The sequence below is a fragment of the Typopeltis vanoorti genome, chromosome 18 (assembly GCF_054136105.1).
Source record: "Typopeltis vanoorti isolate ZY-2024b chromosome 18, IOZ_Tvanoo_1.0, whole genome shotgun sequence".
NCBI lineage: Eukaryota > Metazoa > Arthropoda > Arachnida > Uropygi > Thelyphonidae > Typopeltis > Typopeltis vanoorti.
This window is the reverse complement of record NC_143566.1, coordinates 12,332,563-12,357,275: the sequence shown is the minus strand read 5'-3', so window position 1 is coordinate 12,357,275 and position 24,713 is coordinate 12,332,563. Positions and strand designations below refer to the sequence as shown.

The window sequence follows — 24,713 nt, the reverse complement described above, 5'->3', positions numbered from 1 at the left end:
TGAAGATTTCATATCAGACTCCATTATAAAGCTGACTATTGCATTTAGTTGCTGCTATTCTTATGCTGTTCATTTCACTTTTAGCATATTTGTATGTCTCTTAGCTACTGAAACAACTCCATAAGGAAGGAAGATTGATGCCATTAAAGGAATTAAGCTACTAAAAGAATTACAGAAATACTATGCAGGCATAATTACTGTCACTTATGTGAAAATGAAAAAGGTGAGATTCTTCTAAATAACAAGTGTAAGATGATTTCATTCAATCAAGAAAGTTCAGGGAAAGAAGAGGGGGTAGCTAAGTATTAAATAATATGATAAACTTGATCTTGATGAATGGAAAGTAGTTTTAAGAGTAGTGATGAACAAATCTCAATATATAATTTAAAAAATTGCACTTTGTTTCTATGGAACAAATTATAAGAAAAGAGATAAAGTAAAGCAAAGCTTCAGTCAGCAAAAAAGGAGCACTTCACAAATTAAAAATAATTCATGTTGAACAAGAGCAGGAAACGAATCCCAGCCATGCAGAAATGTTTCAGGAAAATTTCAAGACAAACAAGTTATTCCCAATACCATGAAAACACCTAACAATGTGCAAAAACCAAGAGAGGTCCAGATATATGTTATTGTTCATAGTGATATCTTCATATATATTATTATTATGTGACACCTTCAGGGAGTCCAAAGACTCATCGATGGAGAATGTGCCAACAGCATCGAACGATTCACCCCTTTCCAACTACTAATCACGCTCAAAGTTACTTAATTTTTTGCGTGAGCCATTAGTAGCAGAGGCTCTATCAATCGACCAACATTTGTTGGTAACAAATTGATCTAAATAAACAAAGTGGAATGTAATTTTAATGCTATAAGACAAATTCACAAAAGAGTTACCAAACGTCCTGATCTTCAAGTTCTCCATCCTCCCATCTTTGAACAAAAACAGTAAATGTCCTACTTCTACAATTTTAAATTTTAATCTTCAGTTTCACATGAAGTGGAAAACAGTGTCTGTTCAATGAAATTGCTGTGGTGGGCATGCATGAGTTGTCTTCCAATTGAATGGCTGCATTTTTGCTCGGCATCAATATGCAGATCATGTTTCAAAAATAAAGCAGTTTCATTACAGAGCTTATGTTTGACAGACACGTTAGCTTCATCTTTTGAAGTAAAAAATGTAGTAATCTAACTTTTTCTTTATGTATGCTTTTGTGAACTAAATTAATTTCAACATGGTTTAATGCTGCATCTAAAATGTTCATTTCAGGTTTATATTTCAATGAATTGAGACACAAAAGGACAAAAAAGCTTGTGTTCAGCTGAAAGCATTCTAACAGGTACATTAACATCGGTATTATTATTTGCAAGTTACTGATAAAAAAAAAAATTAATTAACCCAAAACATGGCCAGCCTGGCTGGCCGAGTGGAATTTATTATTAGAGTTTAATATTTCCAGTTATAATTCATTATTTTAATCACAAAACTTTTGGGAATGAATATAAATTTGTTGATATGACATTAGTGTTGAACAAAACGGCAGCTACCATTAAGGAATTATTAACATATACACTGAGAAAAATTAACTGTACACAAAATGTATTGCAATAGTTGTAATACAAATTTTGGATTATAATAAATTTAGTTTAATCCTTTATCCAAGTGTGTGCAAACAAAGTTTGCGCTTGAAAGTATTTTCAGGAATGGGGTAAAGTGGTACAACACCGGGCAACTCCTTGCAAAGGTGGAGCAAGTTACCAACACTTCTATCTCAGTATCTCCCATAATGTAAAACACATCTCCTTGCGGATATGTATAATGTTATGCATTAAAGGAAGGGCCACTACCTCAATAAAGGTCGAAACTAGTCTGGATAGTGGCCCTTTGCTTAATGCATAACATTATACATATCCGCAAGGAGATGTGTTTTGAATTATTGGAGATAGTGAGATAGCAGTGTTGGTAGCTTGCTCCACCTTTGCAAGGAGTTGCCCAGTGTTGTACCACTTTACCCCAGTCCTGAAGATACTTTCAGGTGCAAACTTTGTTTGCACACACTTGGATAAAGGATTAAACTAAATTTATTATAGTCTGACCAAGTGAAAAATAAACTTTCAAAATTTTGGATTGCATAAACATGTTGGGAAAAATAATGTATTTGCACTACCACACATATCGTAAATAATGTATTCAACATGCTGTAGACTCTTTGCTAACTGATATAGAGAGCATTCTTGTAAAGCTTTATACTCATCCCGCAATGAGTCTTTGGACTCGCTGGAGGTGTCAAGTAATAATAATAATTTTTAGTAGCAATGAATAGAACTATTAAGGGGGCAGCTACCAGACTGGGCAAACCAAGGTGTTGTCTCTTGGCACAGAGAGGAAAAGAAGGTGTACATTAGAATGGATACAATATAGGGAAATAAGGATGCTTCAAGGGCTGATGTTCCTCCCGATCAAACCTCTAAAAGTGATTTAAAACAAGATATAAACAAACTGAAAATGAAAGATCGTCAGAGAATCAAAATTGCAACATGGAATGTGAGAACAATGAACAGATGTGGAAAAATAGAGTCTCAAACAAGAAATGGACAAAGAAAAAATTGACATCATAGGGCTCTGTGAAGTAAGATGGGAAGGAATAGGTGATTTTTATAGTAAAAAAGTAAGAGTAATTTACTCAGGTGGAGATAAAAAGGAAAAAGGCATTGCACTTGTTTTTAATAAAAGAACAGCAAAGAGCATCATTAGCATAAACTGTCTGAATGACAGGATTATGGTTGTAAAATTGAAGGCTAAACCAGTGGACATAACAATAATGCAGGTATATATGCCAACAAGTGACCATTCAGATGAGGAAATTGAGAAAATGTACGAACAATTACACGAACTAATTAAGGAAGAAAAAAGAAAAGACTATATGATTATAATTGGAAATTGGAATGGAGTTGTAGGAGAAGAAGAGGATGGGAGTGTAGTAGGAGGATACGGACTAGGTAATAGAAATAAGAGATGGGAAAGGTTGGTGGAGTTCTGTAAAGAAAATAGGCTAATAATTACGAATACTTGGTTTAAAAAATCTAAGAGAAGACTATACACATGGAAAAAAAGGAGATATAGAAAGGTATCAAATTGATTACATTATAGTAAGGCAAAGATACAAGAATAGTGTAAAAAATACATGCACATATCCTGGAGCTGATATTTACTCTGACCACAACCTACTATTCATAGAAATAAATGTGAAACTAAAGAAAATAAAATAAGCTATGAAAAGGAAAAAAATTGAACTTAGAGAAATTAAAAAATACTAAGGAATTTGGAAATTGATTGGAGAAAGAATTAGAGGAAACAAGTTTTGTCAAATTTGAAGATCCAGAAAAGAAATGGGAACAAGTTAAAGAGAAAATAAAGAAGTTTGCAGAAGAAGAAATTGGATATGTAAGAGCTAAAAGAATAAAAAAAACATTGGATAACTCATGAGATGATTTCTCTAATGGAAGAAAGAAGAAAATGGAAAAATAAAGACACCCCAGAAGGGATAATACAACATAGAACCCTGAATGAGAAATTGAGAAGGGAAGCAGAAAGAAGTAGAGAAGACTGGCTTAAAAACAATGTGAAGAAATGAAGGTAAATGAAGATGATCTAGGCCCAGAGATTTTGAAGACAGAAGTAGAAATAGCCGTTAAAAAACTAAAATGTGGACAGGCAGTAGAATAGATGAAATGCCTGCAGAATTATTGAAACAACTTCAGAAATAAGGAACTGAAGAAATAACCAAATAAATTTAATTTATAACAAAGGAGAACTACCAAATATTTTATGACCTTCATATTTATTCCTATAGCAAAGAAAAGTAATGCAGTGAACTGCAAGGATTTTAGACCAATAAGCCTCATTTCCCATACATCAAAAATACTTATGAGAATCTTAACATGAAGAATTTCTTGGAGAAGATCAGTTTGGTTTCAGGAAGGGTAGGGGAACAAGAGATGCGATTGGAACTGTTAAGAATAGTAATTGAAAGAAGTCTGGAAATGAATAAAGAGGGGTGCTTAAGGGTCAAAGCTGTATAACTGAGAGGAGATCTCCACATAGCCTTTAAAGGAATGCGGAGAACCGACCAGGGCTTCTGACCTAATGACCAATCCTCACCGTCTCATGGTGTACCCTGTTGGGTATCTACATGAATACTGAACGAACGAGGATGGGCTGGCAATTTGGGATTTAGCCGACCAAATTGTATTCTTATTGGTTAAACCAAAATAAAAAATGATGGTACAACATGAAAAATTTCATGCCAGCTGGGGCATCGCCCAGTTAAACAAGGCCCCGTTGTTTTTGCCAGGGAACCAGGGCGAACAGCAAAAAGTCAGCTACTGGAACAAATCTGAAAACAAACTCCATCTCAACATCACCAGAGTTAAAGATCGGTACTATCAACGTAAAAAGCCTGAATGGCAAAAAAATGGAGCTAGCTGAGGAATTAGATAAGTACCAGATCGACATAATAGGGGTGAATGAAACAAAAAAGACCAAAACAGGTTAAATCTCTCTGAGCAATAAACACAAAATGTTATATTCAGGCAATGACAATCAAGGAAAAGAAGGAGTAGCCATAGTATTCAACACAAAATACGAGGCTAATCTTCTTGAATGGCAGTCAGTCTCAAGTAGAGTAATGTGGACAAATATGAGAATGGAGAACTGGACAATGAGACTTATTTGTGCCTATGGTCCCACAGAAGGTTCTACTAAGGTAGAAGTGGAGGAATTTTTTGAGACTTTAGAAAAAGCAACCGACACAATGAAAAATGAAAAGTTGGTCCTTGTTGGGGATCTAAATAGCAGAGTAGGAAATGATTGTCAGACATACAAAAATATTTTGGGAAAATTTGGAGAAAAGAGCAAAGCTAATAATAATGACAAATATCTGTTAGATTTCTGCACAGGACATGGACTGGTTATTACTGACACCATGTTCCAACATAAAAATGTGCACAAATTCACATGGAGAGAAGAGGGTAGGAATAAGAAAAGTCTCATTGACTATGTTATTGTTGATAGTAATGTTTTCTCCCTGGTGCAGGGCATCAGAGTGTACAGAGGATTTGAAATTGGAAGTGATCACTATTTAGTCTTGAACAGGATAAAATTGAATTTCATATTGAAAAGAATGACATGTAAGAAAGTTTTAAAGTGAATAAAAGTTAAGCAGCTCTCAGATGTGAACTGTAGACTAAAATACACAAAGATTATTGAAAAAAAAATGAAAGAGTTTGAGAACAGGAATCGAACTTGGAGATTCAGTGGCAAACTCTGAAAAAAACATTGATTGATTCAGCCAGAGAGGAATGTGGTGAGGTTGTCTGCAAGGATAAAAAAATCAGAACTCCCTGGTGGACACAGGAAGTTACAGAGGCAGTGAAGGAAAAGAAGAAAGCATATCAAAAGTTTCTGTCAAATAAGTCAGCTTGTGCTCATAGAGAATACAGAGACAAATGTAAGAATGCTAAACATTGTGTAAAACTAGCTAAACAAGTCATGGGAGGACTTTGGCAAGAATATAGAAAATAAATATCAAGAAGGTGGTAAAATATTCTGGAGGTTGATGAAGAAGCTTAGAAATGGAGGAAAGAGTGCTGTAAAAGGAGTTAGAGATGATAAAGGTGACATGAAAACGGGAGAAAAAGATATCCTTGAAGTATGGAGTAATTACTTTGAAAAACTGCTAAATGAAACAAGCAGTGATGATAGCACAGTGGTAAAAAACACTGACCAGGCATGCAGTCAGGAATACATATCCATATTTGAAGTAGAAAAAGCCACCAAAGGCTTGAAATGTGGAAAGGCAGTAGGAGTAGATGATATTTGACCAGAAATGCTGAAGTATGGTGGTATAAGAGTCTTACAGTGGCTGCACTGCATAGTTCAGAAAGCCTGGACAGAGGGACGAATTCCCGATGATTGGAGTAAAGCTCTCATAGTACCAATATATAAAAAGGGAAATAAAACTGAATGTGAGAATTACAGAGGTATTTCCCTACTGAGTGTTCCTGGCAAGATCTATGCAAGTATACTTGAGAAACGGTTGAGAAGAATTGTGGAAGAAAAGCTTGGTAAAGAACAAGCTGGATTCAGGCGAAATAGAGGCTGTCAGGATCAGATCTTCACTTTACAACAAATAGTTGAGAAAGCATGGGAATATAACAAAGATCTGTATTTAAGTTTTGTCGATTTGGAAAAGGCATATGACAAGGTGCCAAGAGAGAAGCTATTCAATATGCTGCAGTTATATGGTGTCAATGGGGCAATCAAGCAATACTTAGTCTTTATTTGAGTTGTAAGTCAGCAGTTAGAATTGAAGGAAGTACAGGAAGATGGTTTAATGTTAAATCTGCTGTGAGACAAGGATGTACATTATCCCCTCTGTTATTCATTATCTATATGGATGACATTATGAAGGAAAGTGGTATTAAACATGATATCAAAATTGGAAATGTTAATCTCAGCTCTTTGCTTTATGCGGATGATGTTATACTTCAAAATAAATCCGCTACAAGTCTGCAAGATTCTCTGACTAAATTGAATAGCTGTAGTAATAGATATGGTATGAAGGTCAGCAATAAAAATACAAAGACAATGAAAATAGGAAGAAACATTGAAAATATCAACTGCATTGTGAATGGAGAACTTATAGAACAAGTAAAACATTTCAGCTACTTAGGCATGATTTTTACTGACGATGGTAAATTAAATATAGAAATAGACAACAGAATGAGCAAGGCTGGTATGGTGGGAAGTCAATTGAATAAATTCATTTGGAATAAGAGAGAAATTAGTCGGAACACTAAATTAGCTGTATACAAGACAGTGTTCAAACCAGTTTTAACTTATGGATTTGAGAGCTTGGTCAGAAGTAAAACACTTGACCAAAGACTAGAGACAAGCGACCATACCACCTGAGAAAGATTATAGGCGTGAACAGATGGCATCAATGGCAATATCATATTAAAAACGAGGATATTAGGAAGGAACTTGATATTGTTAGCATCCAGGAATGCATTAGCGGAGCTAATCTCAGGTGGTATGGTCGCCTAAACAGAATGGGCGAGGAAAGATTAGCAAAACAAGTGTTCTCTGCCAGGTTGGCAGGAAAACAGCCCAGAGGAAGACCAAGATATAGGTGGATTGATACGGTACAAAGTGCCTTAGACAATAGAAATATAAGATCTGATAATGCTGGAGTCTTGACAAGTAACAGACTGATTTGGAGGAAAATTGTAGATAGGAAGTTAGTAATGATGTAATTTTTCATGTTGTACAATCATATCCTGTACACTCATAGAGGATATATATCAGGAATTTGATGATGATGATGATGAGAACTTTGGGCAAACTAAAATGGCTGTCAATTTAATGTTAGTAAGTGTAAAGTTATGCACTTTGATGTGGTTAGAGTCCCAATGGCATATTATATTAGCAGGGTTATGCTACATGAAACTGGAGAGGCAAGGGATCTTGGCATATTGGTGGATAGGAATTTAAAGTTCAAAGGGCACATAGCAAAAGTTGCAAATACAAATCAGAGGATAATTGCGATGTTGAAGTGAACCTTGACATGTAAGGATAAGGAAGTCATTATCCCTGTTTATAAGGCTTTGATAAGACCACACTTGGTTTATTGTGTGCAGATTTGGTCTCCCAGGGATAAAGAAGCTGCGGAAAGGGTGCAAAGAAGAGTTACAAAGATATATTTGGATTATGGGATTTAGATTATGAGGACAGATTGCAAGTATGTGGATTGCAGACTCTGGTTAACAGGAGAAAGAGGGATAATATGATAGAGCTCTATAAACTTTTGAATGGGTGTTAGAGGATATCAACTGATGAAAGTTTTCATTATATGGAAGGTGGGAAGAGAAAATGCATGGAAGTTAAATTTATGTGCAGTCAAGAAAGGGGTAAGAGCTAGGTTTTTCTCCCAAACCAGCAGCAAGTGAGTGGAATAATTTGCCTTAGGCAAATTATTCCACTCACTCGCTGCTGGTTTGGGTGATTTATAGCCTCCCTGGAGGTCTCAGATAATAATAATAAGTAACTACATAATTCATTTGAAATTATGTAGTTACTTACCATTCATCCTATAAAAATACCATGGCTCACAAAACAAACATATTCTTGGATAAACTTAGCTGATCTCTGAACTGTGATTCAAATTCTAGTATGGCATGGGTATTTGGGAAGGTCTTCAAGTAGATGTCTGTCTTGTGCTGTGCGATCACCACCAACCTGCTTACCAGAGTTCTGAAGTATCTTGAAAGCATCATGCCCAGTCTCCAAAGACACTTTGACACTTCCTATAGCAAAACCCAAGAAACCAAAATAGTCTGCACACATCAGCAAGATTGGCTAACGTAAATTTAGGACCCCCCCCCACTCCTCTGCTCCATTTCCTAGGAAACTGGCAGGAAAAAGAACAAAGGAAATGAGGCAATTGTAACTGATGATAAAACACAAAGAATTTGCAGGAATGATTTATACACGAAACACTTACCTGTAATCATTCAGGTAAGTGACATTAATTTAAGCCATTGTATTATTTCAAAATTTAAATGTTAATTCGAGATTTTTACTTGATTTCATACTGTTCTAGTCCTCTTCTTTCTTATATATCTCCCATTACTGTTTGCATTTGTTCATGTTGGTTTGTGTGTTTTATGTACTTTTTTTCATGTTGTGTGTGTACTGTATGGTTTCTGACAATCTTTTGTGGTCTGTTAACAACATTCTGTTTCCTATAATTTCCATAGTTTCTTTTTCGACAAGACTGCAGTCATGCATGGTTTTCTCCTTTCTTTTATTTCTAGTTTTAATAAAAAATACAGATGGATTTTATGTAGTATTTCCCATACATATATATATATATATATTTATATTGCTCTCGCCCACGAAAGGTTATTTGCTAACCAATAGAACATTTTGTACTGTGGGTAGGTTAAGGATTTTTTTTTTTTTTAAATCATTTTGTATTTTTTAATTTTTATTTTCACATAGTCTGGAAACCCTGCTCTAGAGACCAAACATGAAACTTTTCTAAGCCACTTCAAGTCTACAATATTTCCCATAGATTACTCCCAAGAGATGTATTTTGTGATGTCATTTGTAAGAAATTCAGTTTGCAATTATAGAGGTTTAGCACTTTTACTATTTTGAAGAATTAGTTTAAAATAGCATTGGCTCTATGGAATTTAAGTTGTTGTTTTTTCTGTATTTCATTATAGTGGTTTCTTGTTATGGCACATATCTACTGTAACTGAATAAAATTTTGGAGTAGTTAAGAAAAATAAAAAGTAATAGCTGATAAAATCTGGGAATTCATAAAAAAATGAACCAATTTGGCAGAAAAGCATTGATAGGAATGAAACAGTGAACTGTGTCAAAACATCATAATACCCTGTACTTTAAAACCCTTCCCAGATCTCTAATAACATATTATTGTGAAATACTCTGTTAATAGGCACAGGAGGATTTTTGAGAATGTACTGTTTTAACAGTAGTTTTAAAATGAACTGGCTTTAGATTCTGCAATACAAAATTGTTATTAAGTCTATGACATGCATTCTCAAGGTTAGTTTGACATTTGTAAAAATGCCAATATCCTGAGGAGTATTATTACCATCCCCATCAATCAGCCATTATGCTAAAGCAGAAAAGCCTAGTAAAGGTTACTTGCATTCCTTGCAAGTTGTCCTTGGAGTGCATTATATGCAAATGCATTACTTGCACGAGTGATGCGAGTAAGATAGCAGAGAAAGCAGGAGGTGAAATAAAAGATCAGGAGAGAAGAACTGGTGAGACTGAAGTGATTGTCACAGTCATATGGGGGTTAATGGAATAAATACAGCACATATAAATAATTAAACAACACATTTAATTATTTATGTGCTGCATTTATTTTATTAAACCCCATAATGAGTTCAAATCAGCAGTCTTAATAGTTGATTAAACTGATTGTAAATGAGAATAATAGAAAATGAGAAAACTGAGAGTGATAATCATAGAACGAGAATGCAAGATGGGCTGGGTAATTGGGGGAGGGGTCAAGATAGATCAGGAAACACAGTATAAGGAGAGAGGATGTTGGAAGTAGTAATGAATGTTGCATGGGAATGGGATGGCTTTGGTTGCATGTGATGTAGATGAACGTGAAGAGATAGATAGGTTAAGTGGAGATAAAGGCAAATGGGAATGGTTAGGTGTGGAGAAATCGCAACCTACAAGTGGCATGGACAGGGCTGGTTATAAAAGTGAATTGCTGTGTTTATTGACAAATACCAGGAATGTGAAGGGAGCTGATAAAGAAATGTATAAAACTTGTCGTATACGTTTCTTTAGGTCGGTGAACAAGAGAAGGATGTATTGAGTGACTTTATTTGGGACAGTACAGATTGGAATGGAAAGATAACATTTGGGAATAAGGAAAACGAATTTCTTGAGTTAATGAGAGACAACTGTCTTTGGAAGCATGTAAAGGAGGACACTTGAGGATCAAGAGTTTTAGATCTGATCATTTCATCAGAGAATGTGATTGTGAGTGGGGTTTCGCACTTCCATCCAGTGTTGGTGAGAGTGATTATGAAGTGATCACCTGGATTATGGCTAGCCATATGAAGACTTCTGTGAGGAAAGGATATATGTTGACTTACAAGGCTGGTGATTATGAAAAGCTTAGGAGACAGCTTGGAGCTATAGTGGAATGAGGTGTTAAGTGGGAGGGAGATAAATGCTGCATGGGAACTGGCCAAAAGATATTTAATAATATCGATGTGTGAATGTATTCCAAAGGTCAAAATACTGAAAGTAGGTGTCAAATGGATGAATAAAGGGATTAAGCATGAAATTTGGAAGATGATACTGTAGAGGCAGAACAAATGAATAATGGTAGCAATCACTTGCATGAGGAGTATAAAGAGCAGGCAGAAAGGTAACTCAGTTGGTCTTCTTCTTCCTAACATGAATTTTAGGCCAATTGGCCTGTTCCGGTCTCATGCCATCTCTTTCTTGGCCTTCTGATTCTTTTTTTTCCCACTTAATCTGTATAATATTTCTGGTAGTCTGCTGTTGACTGACTACCAGAAATATGTTGACTGATTTAAATGTTCTAGCCATTTTTGCTTATACTGTCTTATGTAGTAATTAATTGGTTTTATTTTCAGGGATTGTAAGATTTCTTCATTTGTTTTGTGGTCCCACTTGGTATATTCAGCTGTTTTTCTGAGGAACTTCATTTCTGCTGTTTGAATTTGTTTATCATCTTTCCTTTTTATGGTCCATGTTTTGCTTCCGTATAGTAGAGTTGGTTTTGACAAGACATTATATAGTCTGATTCTAGCATGTTTTTGTACTAGGGATGGCTTAAATATATTATTTATTATGCCATTTACTTTGAAAAAAGTTTGACATTTTAGTGTCTATGTCTTTTTCTTCTTTGTATGATAGATCACATCCCAAGTATCTGAAAGTGTTTACTTGTTCTAGTATTTTATTATCTATCACTATTTTACTTCTTATTGGGTTTTCTCATTTGAATGCCATTATTTTTGTTTTTTCTTTGGATATTGTCATATTATATTGCTTTGAGATATCATTTAATGATTTTAATGATCTCTAAAAGTCATCTTCTGATGTAGCTAATACTATTTGATCATCTGCAAATAGTAGTGTATCTATCTTCATTTGTATAGCAAATGGGTTACGCTGTTTCCAGATTGTTGTAATGTTATTTATATATATATTGAAAAGCAGAGGTGAGAAGGTACATCCTTGTCATACTCCTCTTGATATATCTTTTCATTCTGAGATGTGTTCTAATTTAACTGCTATTTTATTTCCTGTATATATTTCTTGAATGGATTTTAAAAGTTGGTTTGGTATGTTTAAATCGGTTAATATTTTAAACAATTTTTGTCTACTAATTTTTTCAAAGGCTTTTTCATAATCATTAAAGGCCACTTGTGTTTCTTTTTGAAATTCTCTTCTCTTTTCTATTACCAAATTTAAAGTAAAAATTGGATCTGTGCAGGATCGGCCTTTTCGGAAACCATTTTGTTCTTCTAGTAGTTTGTCCTCTACAATGCTGCTTAGTTTCTCTTTTAATATTCCTGCATATATTTTATATCCTGTATTCAGCAGACTAATTCCCCTATAGTTATTGCAATCGTCTTTATTTCCTTTTTTATAGATTGGGATAACCAGTGCTTTTTTCCATGAGTGAGGAGTTTTTCTGGACATCCAAACCATATTAAAAAATTGCAGACGTCTTTCATTGAATTTTTCACTTGCATTTTTGTATAGTTCTATATTTATATTGTCTTCTCCTGGTGTTTTCCTATTTTTCATCTTCTTTATTATATTTTTCAGTTCTAACATTGTGATTTTCTGTTAGGTCATTCTGTCTTATAAAATTTTATTTCATTGTTCTCATCTGTCCAGAGATTTTGGAAATAGGTCACCAATTTTTCTAAATCTATTGTTTGTATTTTTATCTTTTCTTTTATTTCTTTATTCGTGTATTTTATTACCTTATAGGTTTTGGGCTGTGGCTTAAATAAATCCTTTTCTAGTTCTGTTACGAAACTGTTACATCTTTCTCTATGTTTTTTCCTTAATTTTCGTTTTGCAATTGCACTATTTCTTTTATATCCTATTTCCGCTTCCATTTTGGAATTTAGCCATTTCTGGTAACTGTCCTTTTTTGTTTTTATTATATTTTCTATTTCTTTGTTCCAGTCTCGCAGTCCTCTTTTTCTAATCCATTTGCGCTTTATCCCTACGGTTCCTGTTGCTGCTTTTGTGAGAATTTGTTTCAAATTTTCCCATTCATCTTCTATGTCAGTTGGTAAGAAATGCTTACCAGAACTACTCAGTTGGTAAGAACTGCAAAACTGTAGTATGAGCAGAAATTTACAAATCAAGTCCAGAAAAATCCTAGAGAATTTTTCTGATATGTTGCAAGTAGAAGGAAGAATGATTATGGTAAGGTGATGTTCATGGATGAATATGATAGAATATTAACTTAGAGAACATAGTTGAGGTACTCAGTGAACAATTTATAAGGGTGTTTCATTCTCATCAGTGTGGAATCATGAAAAACTCAGGTGCAGAGGACATAGGAGAGGATGGCTTAATTGTGAGTGAGCAGGAGGTATATGAGGAAAAAAGTAAGCTTGACGTCAATAAGGTGATAGGATTTGATGACATGTCACCATGTGTCTCAAGAGAATGTTCCTGGGAATTGACAGTAGTATTGGCATGCCTGTTTAATAAGTCTTACAACAGTACAAGTTCAAAGAGAGTGGAAAGATGGTAAAATTGTTCCATTGCATATATGTGATAAGGCTACCAATTATAGGACAATTATCTGGAGTTGAGGTTAAGGTACTGGAGAGATTAATGAGAACTAGGATACAGAAATGGGTTAATTAATAACAGCAGTATTCTCTATGGTTGTCAATATGGGTTTATTAGCTCGACGCTGGCGAGATGGGAAAATGTAACAAAAGTGGTAAAGGTGGGGTCCCACAGACCCACCCAAATAATGAAGTGTATTATAGAAATCCATATCTTTTTAATCAATATTAGTGGATTCTTCCTCACAGTCTTGTTCTGTATCAGACTCATGGTTGCTGACTAATTCTAAATCAATTTGACTATCATCATCTCTGCTAAATGGCTCCTCATCTGTCAAAGCATCATCTATAAGTTGATGTAACCTCTGTTCTTCCTGCTCATAACTCATCTGGTAAAAAAAAGATATTATTCTCAAAATACTCTCTAAATATTTACGAAAACGTATTTGCTTATAGTTGGTATGTAAAAATATAGAAGACACAGCAGTAACGATAATATTTTAGTAGAATATGCATGAAAATAACTTATGTTTCGGGAAGTAAATATAGTCACACTTTTGGTAAGGTGGGATCTGGTGGATCCCAGCACACTAAACTTGCTTGCACACAACAGCCTGTCATCTATGGCGTCGAGTAGCAGGTTATGGGAGGGAAAGCTATACTGATGCATGACTCACTGCCATGCATTGTTAAAAAGTTATAGTCAATTTAAAATCTTTGGGGTCTGTGACACCCCACCTTACTAATGGCAGGTTAAAGGGAGATCATGTTTTACTAACTTACTTATGCATTAAAACAAGATGACAAATATCTTGGATGAGGGAGATGCACATCCAGTTGTATACTTAGATTTTGCAAAAGCTTTTGATAGACTGTCACATGACAAGCTGTTAAATAAACTGAAATGGATGGGATAGGATAACAGACTAGTCAGCTGGATTGGTGACCAGCTGTCAGATAAGTATCAGAAAGTTCTATGTGGGTTACAGTATCCCAAAATAGGAAAGCCACTAGTGGTGTGTCACAGGGATCTGTATTGGGGACCATTGTTGTTCACTTTGTATATCAATGACATGAAATGGGTTTCACTGGTGATATGCAGCTGATGCAAAATTAGGGAGAGCAATGCAGAATCAAGCAGATGTTATGGCCTGGCCATACAGGAGGACTTGAATAGATTGTATGAATGGAGGATAAGTGGAACTGTCAGTTCAATGTTGCAAAGTATAAGGTTTGGAATCTTATAAGCAATGATGGGATGAAAAGTACACACTCAGTAGAGAAACTTTAAAGAAAATAGAGATGAGAGATCTAGGGGTAGTGGTGTTCAAGAACCTGAAATTCAGGGGGCCGCATTGCACAAGTTGTGGAGTTGTCATACTGGATAATGGCAATGATGCGGAGGACCCTGACATACAGAAATAAAGAGGTTATGATTCCACTGTATAAGGCCTTGATCAGGTCTCATATGGATTATTATGCAAAGATTTGGTCACCGGGTTTTCAGAGTAACGAGGATATGCAAGAAAGGTTCCAGAGAAAAGTGGTCAGTGGTCTTTGGAATGTGGAGTATGAAGACAAATTTAAAGAATCTAAATTACAAAGCCTCATGAATAGGAGGAAGGGATATGATTGAGACATATAAGTTAGTCATAGATTGTTATCAGTTTGACATGGAAGAAATTTTTTAAAAAAGGGAAGAGGGAAATAGAACAAGAGGCCATCTCTGGAAACTGTATAAGGAGAGTGTGAGCAGAGGAGTGAGGAAAAGGTTCTATGCATGGAGAGTGATTAGTGAGTGCAATGCATTACTTGAGTGTGTTGTGAATGTAGATACACTGAATCAGTTTAATGCATGGTTAGATGAGTATTGTGTGTGTAACAGTGTGTACCTCCCACAGCGAGTCAGACTGTATGGAGGTCAGAAATTAATAATTCTATAAGAGATTCTAATTCTTTTAAACCAAGAACTATGTCTTGAAGTAAGTTTTGTGGTGTTATGTAGATTGTAACCAAAGTACTTTCAAATACCTGAAATGTTCTTTTTTACATTTACTCAGAAGTGATTTTTTCTTCATGTAGTACTATCATATCCTATACATCCCTTGAGGGTACATGGCAGGAATTTGATGATGATGATTTAAGTACCCCCCCCCCCCCAAACCTTTTTTTGCTGTGGCATAAGTTCACTGTCTTGTTGGAATATAAATATCAGAGTGTAAAAAAATAATTTCTTTATCAATTAAAATTTTTATCAGACATTTAATTTATAGCCATCTTGATATAACTCACCTCAAAATCAGAACCTAGTACATATCTTTCTGGGAGTAATATGTTTCCAAGTTGGAAAGTACTAAGTACAAGTAGACCAAGCAATAATCGAGTCACTGCTGCTCTAATACTGAAAAAAATAATAATAAAATAAACTATATAAAAACAAAAAAACTAAACATTATTAAACTGCTGCACCTTTCAAAGAGAATTCAAAAGCAGACAGCAATTACTCTTGTATACTGCACATAACACATAAAATTAAGAAATATTTAGTGGTGCTTAGTTAAGGGTTTAGTAGTGCAAGGACTAGGGTTTGTGAAAAACATTGATAAAAGCCTATATACAATACTTACAGAATCTATATACAGGTGATAAATATCGATGTTCTGTCAAAAACACTCAATGAATCTAATAAATCTGTCTGAGTGTCATAGGACTGAGAAGGATTATGAATATGATGTGGCTGCAAATGAAATGAGGGCAATCAATTAAATTGTGAATGATATTTAAACTAGTACTACAGAACACACACACGTAGGTATGTCATCGCTTCTCAATAGGAAGGAGTGTGTAAGATGACTATGATCCATGCAGAACAGAGCAAGAACAACTTCCTCTTCATTGTCACGGTTCCTACAAAGACTAGATTACCACAATTTGAGTCTAGGCCTGATTTGATGGAGCTTATTGTTGGTCTCTCCATTCTGTGATGATTGCCACTAGAATAAAAGTATCTGTCTTATGATCTGTCTGTAGTCAGTGAAGAGGACAGGTGAAAACTTGAGAAATGAACTGACCAAACTGCAGTATTTGCAACCTCTTTCCCTTAATTCCAAAGTGGCTTGGGATCCAATATCATAGTCTCTAAATGTAGCTTCCATAACTGAGAGAGGACAGTGTTGGATATAAGAGAGTCCCAGATTTTTCTGCAGCTTTACACTTCTTATTGCTTATAGAGAGCTTCCTGAATCTACAGATAATACATCTTTAATAGCATTGCAATCTTTTGTGTTTTAAGGCAAACTCTAAAGCATACAGTTAAGCAGTAAATTTCTTACATTCCAGTAAGATCTGAGTAGATATGCTGTCTGAAAGACAGCAGAGGATCCCACCAGAGCCTTTGATTCTGTACCATCTGTGTAAACAGGCACAACAATTTGAGTATTCCATTCTATGGGCTAGAGCTGCTGGCAGACAATAAGAGAGGTAATGTTTGTATAGCCTGCAGGAAAAAAATGCATAGTAGTAAGCAAGAATGAATGTCACAGCAGTAGTATATTTTATAGCATCTGTACAATATTGTCTTGATAATATCTAGTTTTCTCTAATATCTAGAGCTTCTAAGAGTGTTTCTGTTTGCAAACCAATAATTTGTATGGAAGTCTGATGAATGGGGTACAGATTTTCCCACAGTGGCAGATGAGATGGTCTGGTAAGGATTTTATTTCTGTAATGCATAATAGAAAGAACTGTTAACCTTGAAGCAACAAGAGTGGTTCATTTGCCTTGATGTACAGACTAGGAATTGGTGATGTTCAAAATGTTCCAGCTGTGATTCTTATGCAAGTTTCTGACATAAAATATTAAAAGCACATTCTGCATAGTTCCTTCTATCAAAACATGGACATTGGTCATAACTGACATTGCATGAAGGGATAGCTTAAGGGTAATAGCTACATAACTGGTAGGAGACTACTGCATAGCCTTTTAAGGAATGCAAAGAACCAAATGGGACTTCTGACCCAGTGTCCAATCCTCATCTACTTGCAGTGTGCCTTGTTAGTAAATGCACATGTAGATACAGAAGAAATACAAGGTCAAAGAGTGTTAGATTTGATTATAGTGTCAGAGGTTGTTTCAGTTAAAGACATAATTATTCTGCCTCTGGTTGGTAACAGTAATCATGGACATTGGTCAGTTATTGGTTGGTAACATTAATTCACTTGATAAGTGGCAAAGTTTATGAATGTTCCATTCAGGAGAGGTTACATGCTGAACTACAAAGCAGGAAATTATGACCAAATGAGGAGTGTATTGGGTTCAGCCCAATGGTATAGGTTGCCGGATGGGAAGAATATCAACAGTGCATGGGAAGTATTTAAATACTTAAATGATGCAGAATCAGAATGTGACCCTAGATTTCAAAGAATAAATAGAGTAAGAGTGAAATGGATATGTAATATAATTAAGCAAGAGATTCGTAAGAAAATGATGATATGAAAGGAATGCTGTGTGCATAAGGATGGTGTCAGTTATGATAATTATAATCAGATGGCCAGGAGAGTCACAACTGCTGTACAAAAAACTTAAGTCTACTATGAAAAGAAATTGGTTCTGCAAGAAGATAGAATTGATATGAAATAACTGTACTGAATGTAGATGGTGTGAGTGTGATAGATGCAGAAGAGGAGTTCAACTAATGAGTGTCCATTTTTTGCTAAAGCTATCAACCTGGTGTATGCAACATTGATCTCACTGCTACCTTTTTACTGGATAAAGAAACTTTGGTGTATGAGGAGGAGGTATTAGTGCTATTGCACCAACTGAATAAAAATTCAGCAATAGGAACTAATGAGATATCAGCATGGATGCTAAAAGTGTTTCATGGAACTGGCTATTCCTTTGACCAGGCCATATAATGTTAACCTCAGAATAGGGAAGATTCCATATGAGTTAAAAGAATGTAGGGTAATCTGATTGCACAAGGGTGGTGTAAAGACTGATGTATCCAACTATTGACCTATCAGAATCTCTGGAGTAGGTGAAGATTGGAAAAAGTTGATTAGGGCTTGCACACAGAAATGGGTCAGAATCTATACTTTGCAATGAATAGCTTAGCAACTTGCTCACATTCTATAATAATGTTACTACTGAGCTAGACAAGGGGAATGGCCACAATATAATACTGTTGGATTTTGCTAAGGCTTTTGACAGAATACAGCATGGAAAACTGTTGCATAAATTGGAGAATATGGGTTTGGATTACAAAATATTAGTGTAGATGACTACATATCATTCTTATGATAGCATGGATGGCTGACTGACACATCAAAAAGTGGTATACAGCTATTTGCTGATGATGCAAAGATAGGTATAGTAATCGGGAAGGCAGCTGATATGCAGTACTTGCATTATGATCTGAATAGACTGGAATGATCTGAATGTGGGGGGCATGGGAAAATGGAGGTCAGTAACTGTCAAGTCATCCACTTTGACATGATTAGATATCCAATATTGTATTATATTGGTAGAATTATGCTAGAAGAAACTGATCAGGCTAGAGATTTTGGAGGGCTAGTAGATAGCAAGTTGATATTCAACTTGCTATCTACTAACAAATACAGGGGCAGGTAGCAAAGATTGCAAATACAACTCAAAAGGTAATTGCAATGCTGAAATGAACTTTGATAAGTAAAGATAAGGATGTCATTTTGTCTCTTTACAAGGCCTTTATAAAACTTCACTTGGACTAAAACCTCACGTGTGCAGGTCTGGTCTCCTGCTTTCCATTGTGATTCTGATACAGTGGAGAGAGTGTGTTAAATTACACATGATATAAGGATTGTGGAATACTGATCATGTATTCCACAATCCTGATTATGATTGAGACTTACAAACTTCTGAAAGGGTCATACAGGATTTCAGCTGATGGAAGTTTTTATTTTATGGAGGGTGGAAAAAGGACAGGAGGGCATCCTTGAAAGCTGAGAATGAATGCAGCTAAGAAGTACGGTGAGATTTCGATTTTTCTCTCATATAGTGGTGCAAATTGAAGTGGACTACCATTAGATGTGCGTGTAAGCAGTGTGAATGAATTCAAGAACAAGTATGATAGCTGGTGCATGTAGTATTGGCCTCCATCAAAGGTGGAGGTCTCACTATTGGTATAAAAAATTCTTGCACTTAAAGGCATTCATAAACATATCTCAATATGAGTTTTTTTTCCTCTTTTCTCACCTAAGATCCAGAAATACACATGTGATTTGTGCTTGACTATCTCAACTTATATATCAAAGTGCCATTAAATCAGCAGTTATTAACCCCCTCACCCCACCAACAACACACACCATATGATCCTTTCTCAATTATATAGATTTGGTTTCAACAATCAGCAAAAGCAAAATGTAACACACTCCAACCAATATATAAACTGTATTAACAGTATATATGTGTATAAATTTAAAAATATCACAGGACTTACTTTGGAGTTGGCTATTGCTTCAACAAAAGACAGAAATGGAAACACAGTATATGAAAATCAAATTCTGATATTTCTTTAATTCCACCTTCAGATAAAATTCTTCAGAAACATTTAATCCCACATATGCTGACCTAGTTGACCAAGTCATTAGTGTATACGTTCTCAAACCAAACAGGTTGTGGGCTCAAATCCTACTGTGGGCATAAATATTTGAGATTGTCTTTATTATTATCATTATTATTACATAACACCTCCAGGGAGTCCAAAGACTCATCGAGGGAGAGCACCTGCTCTACAACTCTCTGTCTCTACCACTCCACTAACTAACCACAACTACCTTCATCATCCACACCAGCGCCATCTACCGTTGACCACCAGCACCACTATTTTCACAGACAATTACAAACATCCATGCACACAGCAGGATTTGAGCCCGCAGCCTTTTGGCTGGAGAGAGAGTGGATATGCTAACCACTCGGCCAACCAGGCTGGCATTATTATTATTATTACATAACACCTCCAGGGAGTCCAAAGACTCATCGAGGGAGGGCACCTCCTCTACAACTCTTTAGGTGGGAGATATAAATTTCACCCTGTGCTTTGCTTATTGAAGGATTGAAAAAAGTTCCATGTTTGGTCTCTAGAGCAAGGTTTCTAGACTTATAAAAAAATTAATTAAAATACAAAAAATAATTATAAAGTGTATTAAAAAATAGAAAAAAAAATCTTAGCTTACTCATTGTTCTTATGTACTATAGGCTTAGAATCTTTCATGAGTGGGAGTCACAAAAATATATATTATATTAACAGAGAATATTCTTTTAACTCTGAAATCAAATGTATACTCATCTATTTCCACTTACCATGATGGCTTTTCACCTTGACCTTTACCTGGAAATCTACCTTCTATAAAGTCCAAGTATCTTTTCATTGGAAACTAAAATAAAGTGAAAATAAAAAGAAGTGTAGAAAATATGAAATAATTGCAATTTTTTTAAAACATAAAAGCCAACAATAATAACAATAATAAGCTAACAACAGAATCAATCAGGACAGTTTAGCTTGTTCCAGAAATGAAATTATTCAGAAAGTAAAGTGAGGACATAAAGTTCTTTAATAACTATCAATTAACTCTATATCATATTTGAAATGTTTCCTGGAATTAATACGATTGACATTTCCATGTTTAATCTATCCTATTCTTATCTAACACGATAAGAATACCCACCACACAACAAATGAAAAACAATAATCAACACAATAAATCTTGAAGTCTAGTATAAATTAAACACAGAGACTATTTATTAAAGATATCAAGAAATTATATACTTAGTGTAATCCATTATCCAAGTGTAAGCAAACAAAGTTTGTGCCTGAAGTATCTTCAGGATTGGGGCAACTCATGACAAAAGTGGTATGGCTTCACATCACTTGCCTTAGTATCCCATAATGCAAAGCACATCTCCTTGCAGACATGTATAATGCATGTCTGCAACATGCAACAGACATGTATTGCAGACCCAGAGATGAGATACCAAGGTTGAAATAATGTAGAAGTCATATTTTCCTAGATTATGGGATACTAAGGCAAGTGAACTTATACCACCTTTGCCACAAGTTGTCCCAGTCCTGAAGATACTTCAGGTGCAAACTTTGTTTGCTTATGCTTGGATAATGGATTAAACCAAGTGATCAATATCAAGTGCTCTCCACATTCTCTGGCCTAAACACCTCAACTGAGGTTCTACCTCAATTCCTTCATGGTGATTATCACAACTTTTTCAGCACACCCTCATATAACAACATGCTATTAGATATACTATTCTACTGATCTCAACTTCACACCAAATAGCTTCAAAATTTCACATGTACTACTATTTTCCACTTCCACTCCTCCTCCTCTCTTCACCTTTCTATCCTTTAGGAAAATTCTATATCAAACCATTTCTAGTCTGATCATCCTCAGTGAACCAAGTTTCACTTACACCAATTATCTTTCGGAATACTGATTTGACCAACACTCCAAACTCAGCCCCTTTATTTCTAATACTCCATACATTAGTTATAGTATAACAATTCTACAGTCTTTGAGGTCATCTTATCAATATCATCATTCTGTACTCTCTGCTGTAGTACACCTCTTTCTCGTAGTTTTGACCATCCTCAGTACTATTATAAATATTCTCGTAGTTTTGACCATCCTCATTTTCCTGATCCTGACTCCAAATTTCTTTCATATTCTAATCATTCCAATCATTTTGCACTATATCACTCTAGCATGGCATAATCACTTCCTCACCCTTCTTACACAATCTGCTTCTCAGCCTCTCTCTCTGACCTTAAGAGATACTAATTTCATATGTACCCTGTGTATTTTAGTAAACAACATTTTCTCCAAATTACCAACACCAAATTCATTCAAGTGCATTCAGTCAGCTTTGAACCATTCTAATTTCCCTTCAAATTCATTGCATACATTCACAAATTTAATAATCTTTGCCTGATACAATTCAACCATCTTGTCATTCAGCACCATTGTTTTACTACTCAGTTCACTACTGTCTTATCTGGGCAACAAATTAACCACTTTCTCAATGATGCTATTATCCTTCATCTTCTGCAACAACTTCTTAAAATTCCTTTCCACATTCTTTGTCTCACTATCCAAGTTATTTGTGCCAATGCTCCCACTAATTGTGATATTCATTCCTTCCTTTTATGCAAAACATCTGTTATTCGTTTTATTGTATCACCTGGAAAACATGTCTTATGCACCTTATTATTTATCACAGCTTTAATGACTTGAGCACCATATAAAACCACCCTATCATTTTCAGATATCTGCCTCTTCCTATTAACCTCTGTCATTTACATCTTTAAATACTTGCTTCTTCCTATTAATCTCCCAATGACATTATATATTTATATCAATTAATCTCTTCTTTAAATGGTTAATTTCCTCCTTCATACATTTAACCTGACTGTACATCTTCATTAACTCTTGCCTAAGCTCTTCCATGCCACTTCTATTATTACTGTCTCAAACACTTCCACCCACATTTCCTGATTATTATCCTGGTAACATACTTCTTATTTTTAGAAAGCCCTAACCTTTCGTCACACCTCTCACATTCTATAATGCATTCCTTCTTATAATTTAATCTAACACTCCATGATTCTTTAACGTTTCTGGGCAAATACATCAAAAAATTGTTGCATTGTATCCCGTGAAAAGTCCTGAGAAAAACTTGATCTCCAAGTCGAAACCTTCCGTGTTGCTGATGCATGCTTCTTTACTGCTGCCAATTTTGTAAAGTTAACTAGAACTTTCATGTTAATCAAAATAAAAACTGAAGTGAACATTTTTAGAACAACAATATCATGGTGCAATGATATTATACAGTCTGACTATCACACAAAAGTACTATTATAAAAATCTACATGATATATGAAGAAAAAAAAATCTTTTCGCAACTTTGTTCAAATACACTGCTACTTATCCTCGTGACACTCAATGCAGTGGCCAATTCAGCAGAACACTGTCCATAAAAATATCTGTAGAAGCAGCAGCACAAGCCAGAAACCTGAATATTTGTCTGTGTGAGAGAGGGATCATTAATCAGCTGGATTGCCCTCTTCTGGATAGAATCAAGCAATCTTAGAGAGGACTTGGGATTTGTATAGAGTTAGCAGCTGTGAAATAGTGTCTTGTGTTAAAAAAAAAAAAAAAAAAAAAAAAAAAAAAGCAACCAAGTTTTTTTTTTGGCAGTTGAAGAAGCTGTAGTTGAAATGTTGTTGTACCAGGAAAGTTTAGAGGTGCAGGTCAGTCCAAAAAGAGAAATCTAATTATGTTTGTATATCTCGGTATTAGTGAAGGTAAGGGAGAGTGGTGCAAGCTCTTTCTTGCAAGAGACCAAACAGGACTGAGCTTTGGTCGCACTGAAGTCTACAAAATTGTCCTTGCTTCATTAGGTTATAGCTAGGAGATCGGAGTTCAGGTCATTGGTCATAATGGATCTTGAGGATTCTAATACACTACAAGGTTTGTCAAATGAGAGCAGGTCATTTATATATAAAAGGAAGAAAGTGGGTGAAAGAATAGAATCTTGAGGTACTCCTGCATTGGCAGGGAAATCTGAGGAGAGGAAACCATCCACTATTACACACAGCAAGCAACGAATGAAAAAGTGCCAATCCAGTTGCAGAGTGAGGAAAGCAGACCATAGGATGGCAATTTGCTAAGTAGGCACCTTAGCAAATTGCTATGACAAGTAGGCACCTTAGCAAATTGCAATATGCCAAACCCAATCAAATGCCTTTGAAATGTCAAGGGTAACCACATGAGTTTCTCCAAATTTTTCCATGGCTTGATTCCAGGAGTTAGTAGTGAAAGTTGGAAGATCAGCGGTGAATTGCAAGTGGCAGAATCCATACTGCTAGTCACTAATTAGCTGGTGGGTCTCTAGGTGGTTTGAAGAGTCTGTTGTTGATGAACTTCTCCATAATTTTAGAGAGAACAGAAGTAAGAGCAACTGGTTTGCAGTTTGTTGATTAACTTCTATCACCTTTCTTTGGGAAGGGCTGGATGTTCCTGTTTCCATATTATAGGGTAGATGCCAGTTCAATGGGATATACTGAAGAGGCAATGAAGAATAGGTGTTAGTTCTCAGACACAAGTTTTAACACAATAGGTGAAATACCATCTGCACCAGATGCCTTGTTTGTGTTCAGGTTATTAAGGATTCTTTGGATTGCTTTCTGGCTAAAGACTATGGGTGACATAGAGACAGCAGTTCTTGGAGTGGAGGGGACTTTGCCC

At 35.4% G+C, this 24,713-nt stretch overlaps 1 protein-coding gene across 1 annotated transcript in view; it reads right to left on the bottom strand.

The window, feature by feature from the left end:
* nes (lysophosphatidylcholine acyltransferase 3 protein nessy) overlaps window positions 1-24,713 on the bottom strand; it is a 389,051-nt gene that overhangs the window by 144,456 nt on the left and 219,882 nt on the right. Inside the window, exons 7-8 of the mRNA XM_090408067.1 lie at window positions 20,758-20,831; window positions 15,712-15,820 (exon numbers count right to left, since the gene is read on the bottom strand). Coding sequence (XP_090264193.1) covers window positions 15,712-15,820; window positions 20,758-20,831 — 183 coding nt within the window. The remainder of the gene's footprint in view (window positions 1-15,711; window positions 15,821-20,757; window positions 20,832-24,713) is intronic.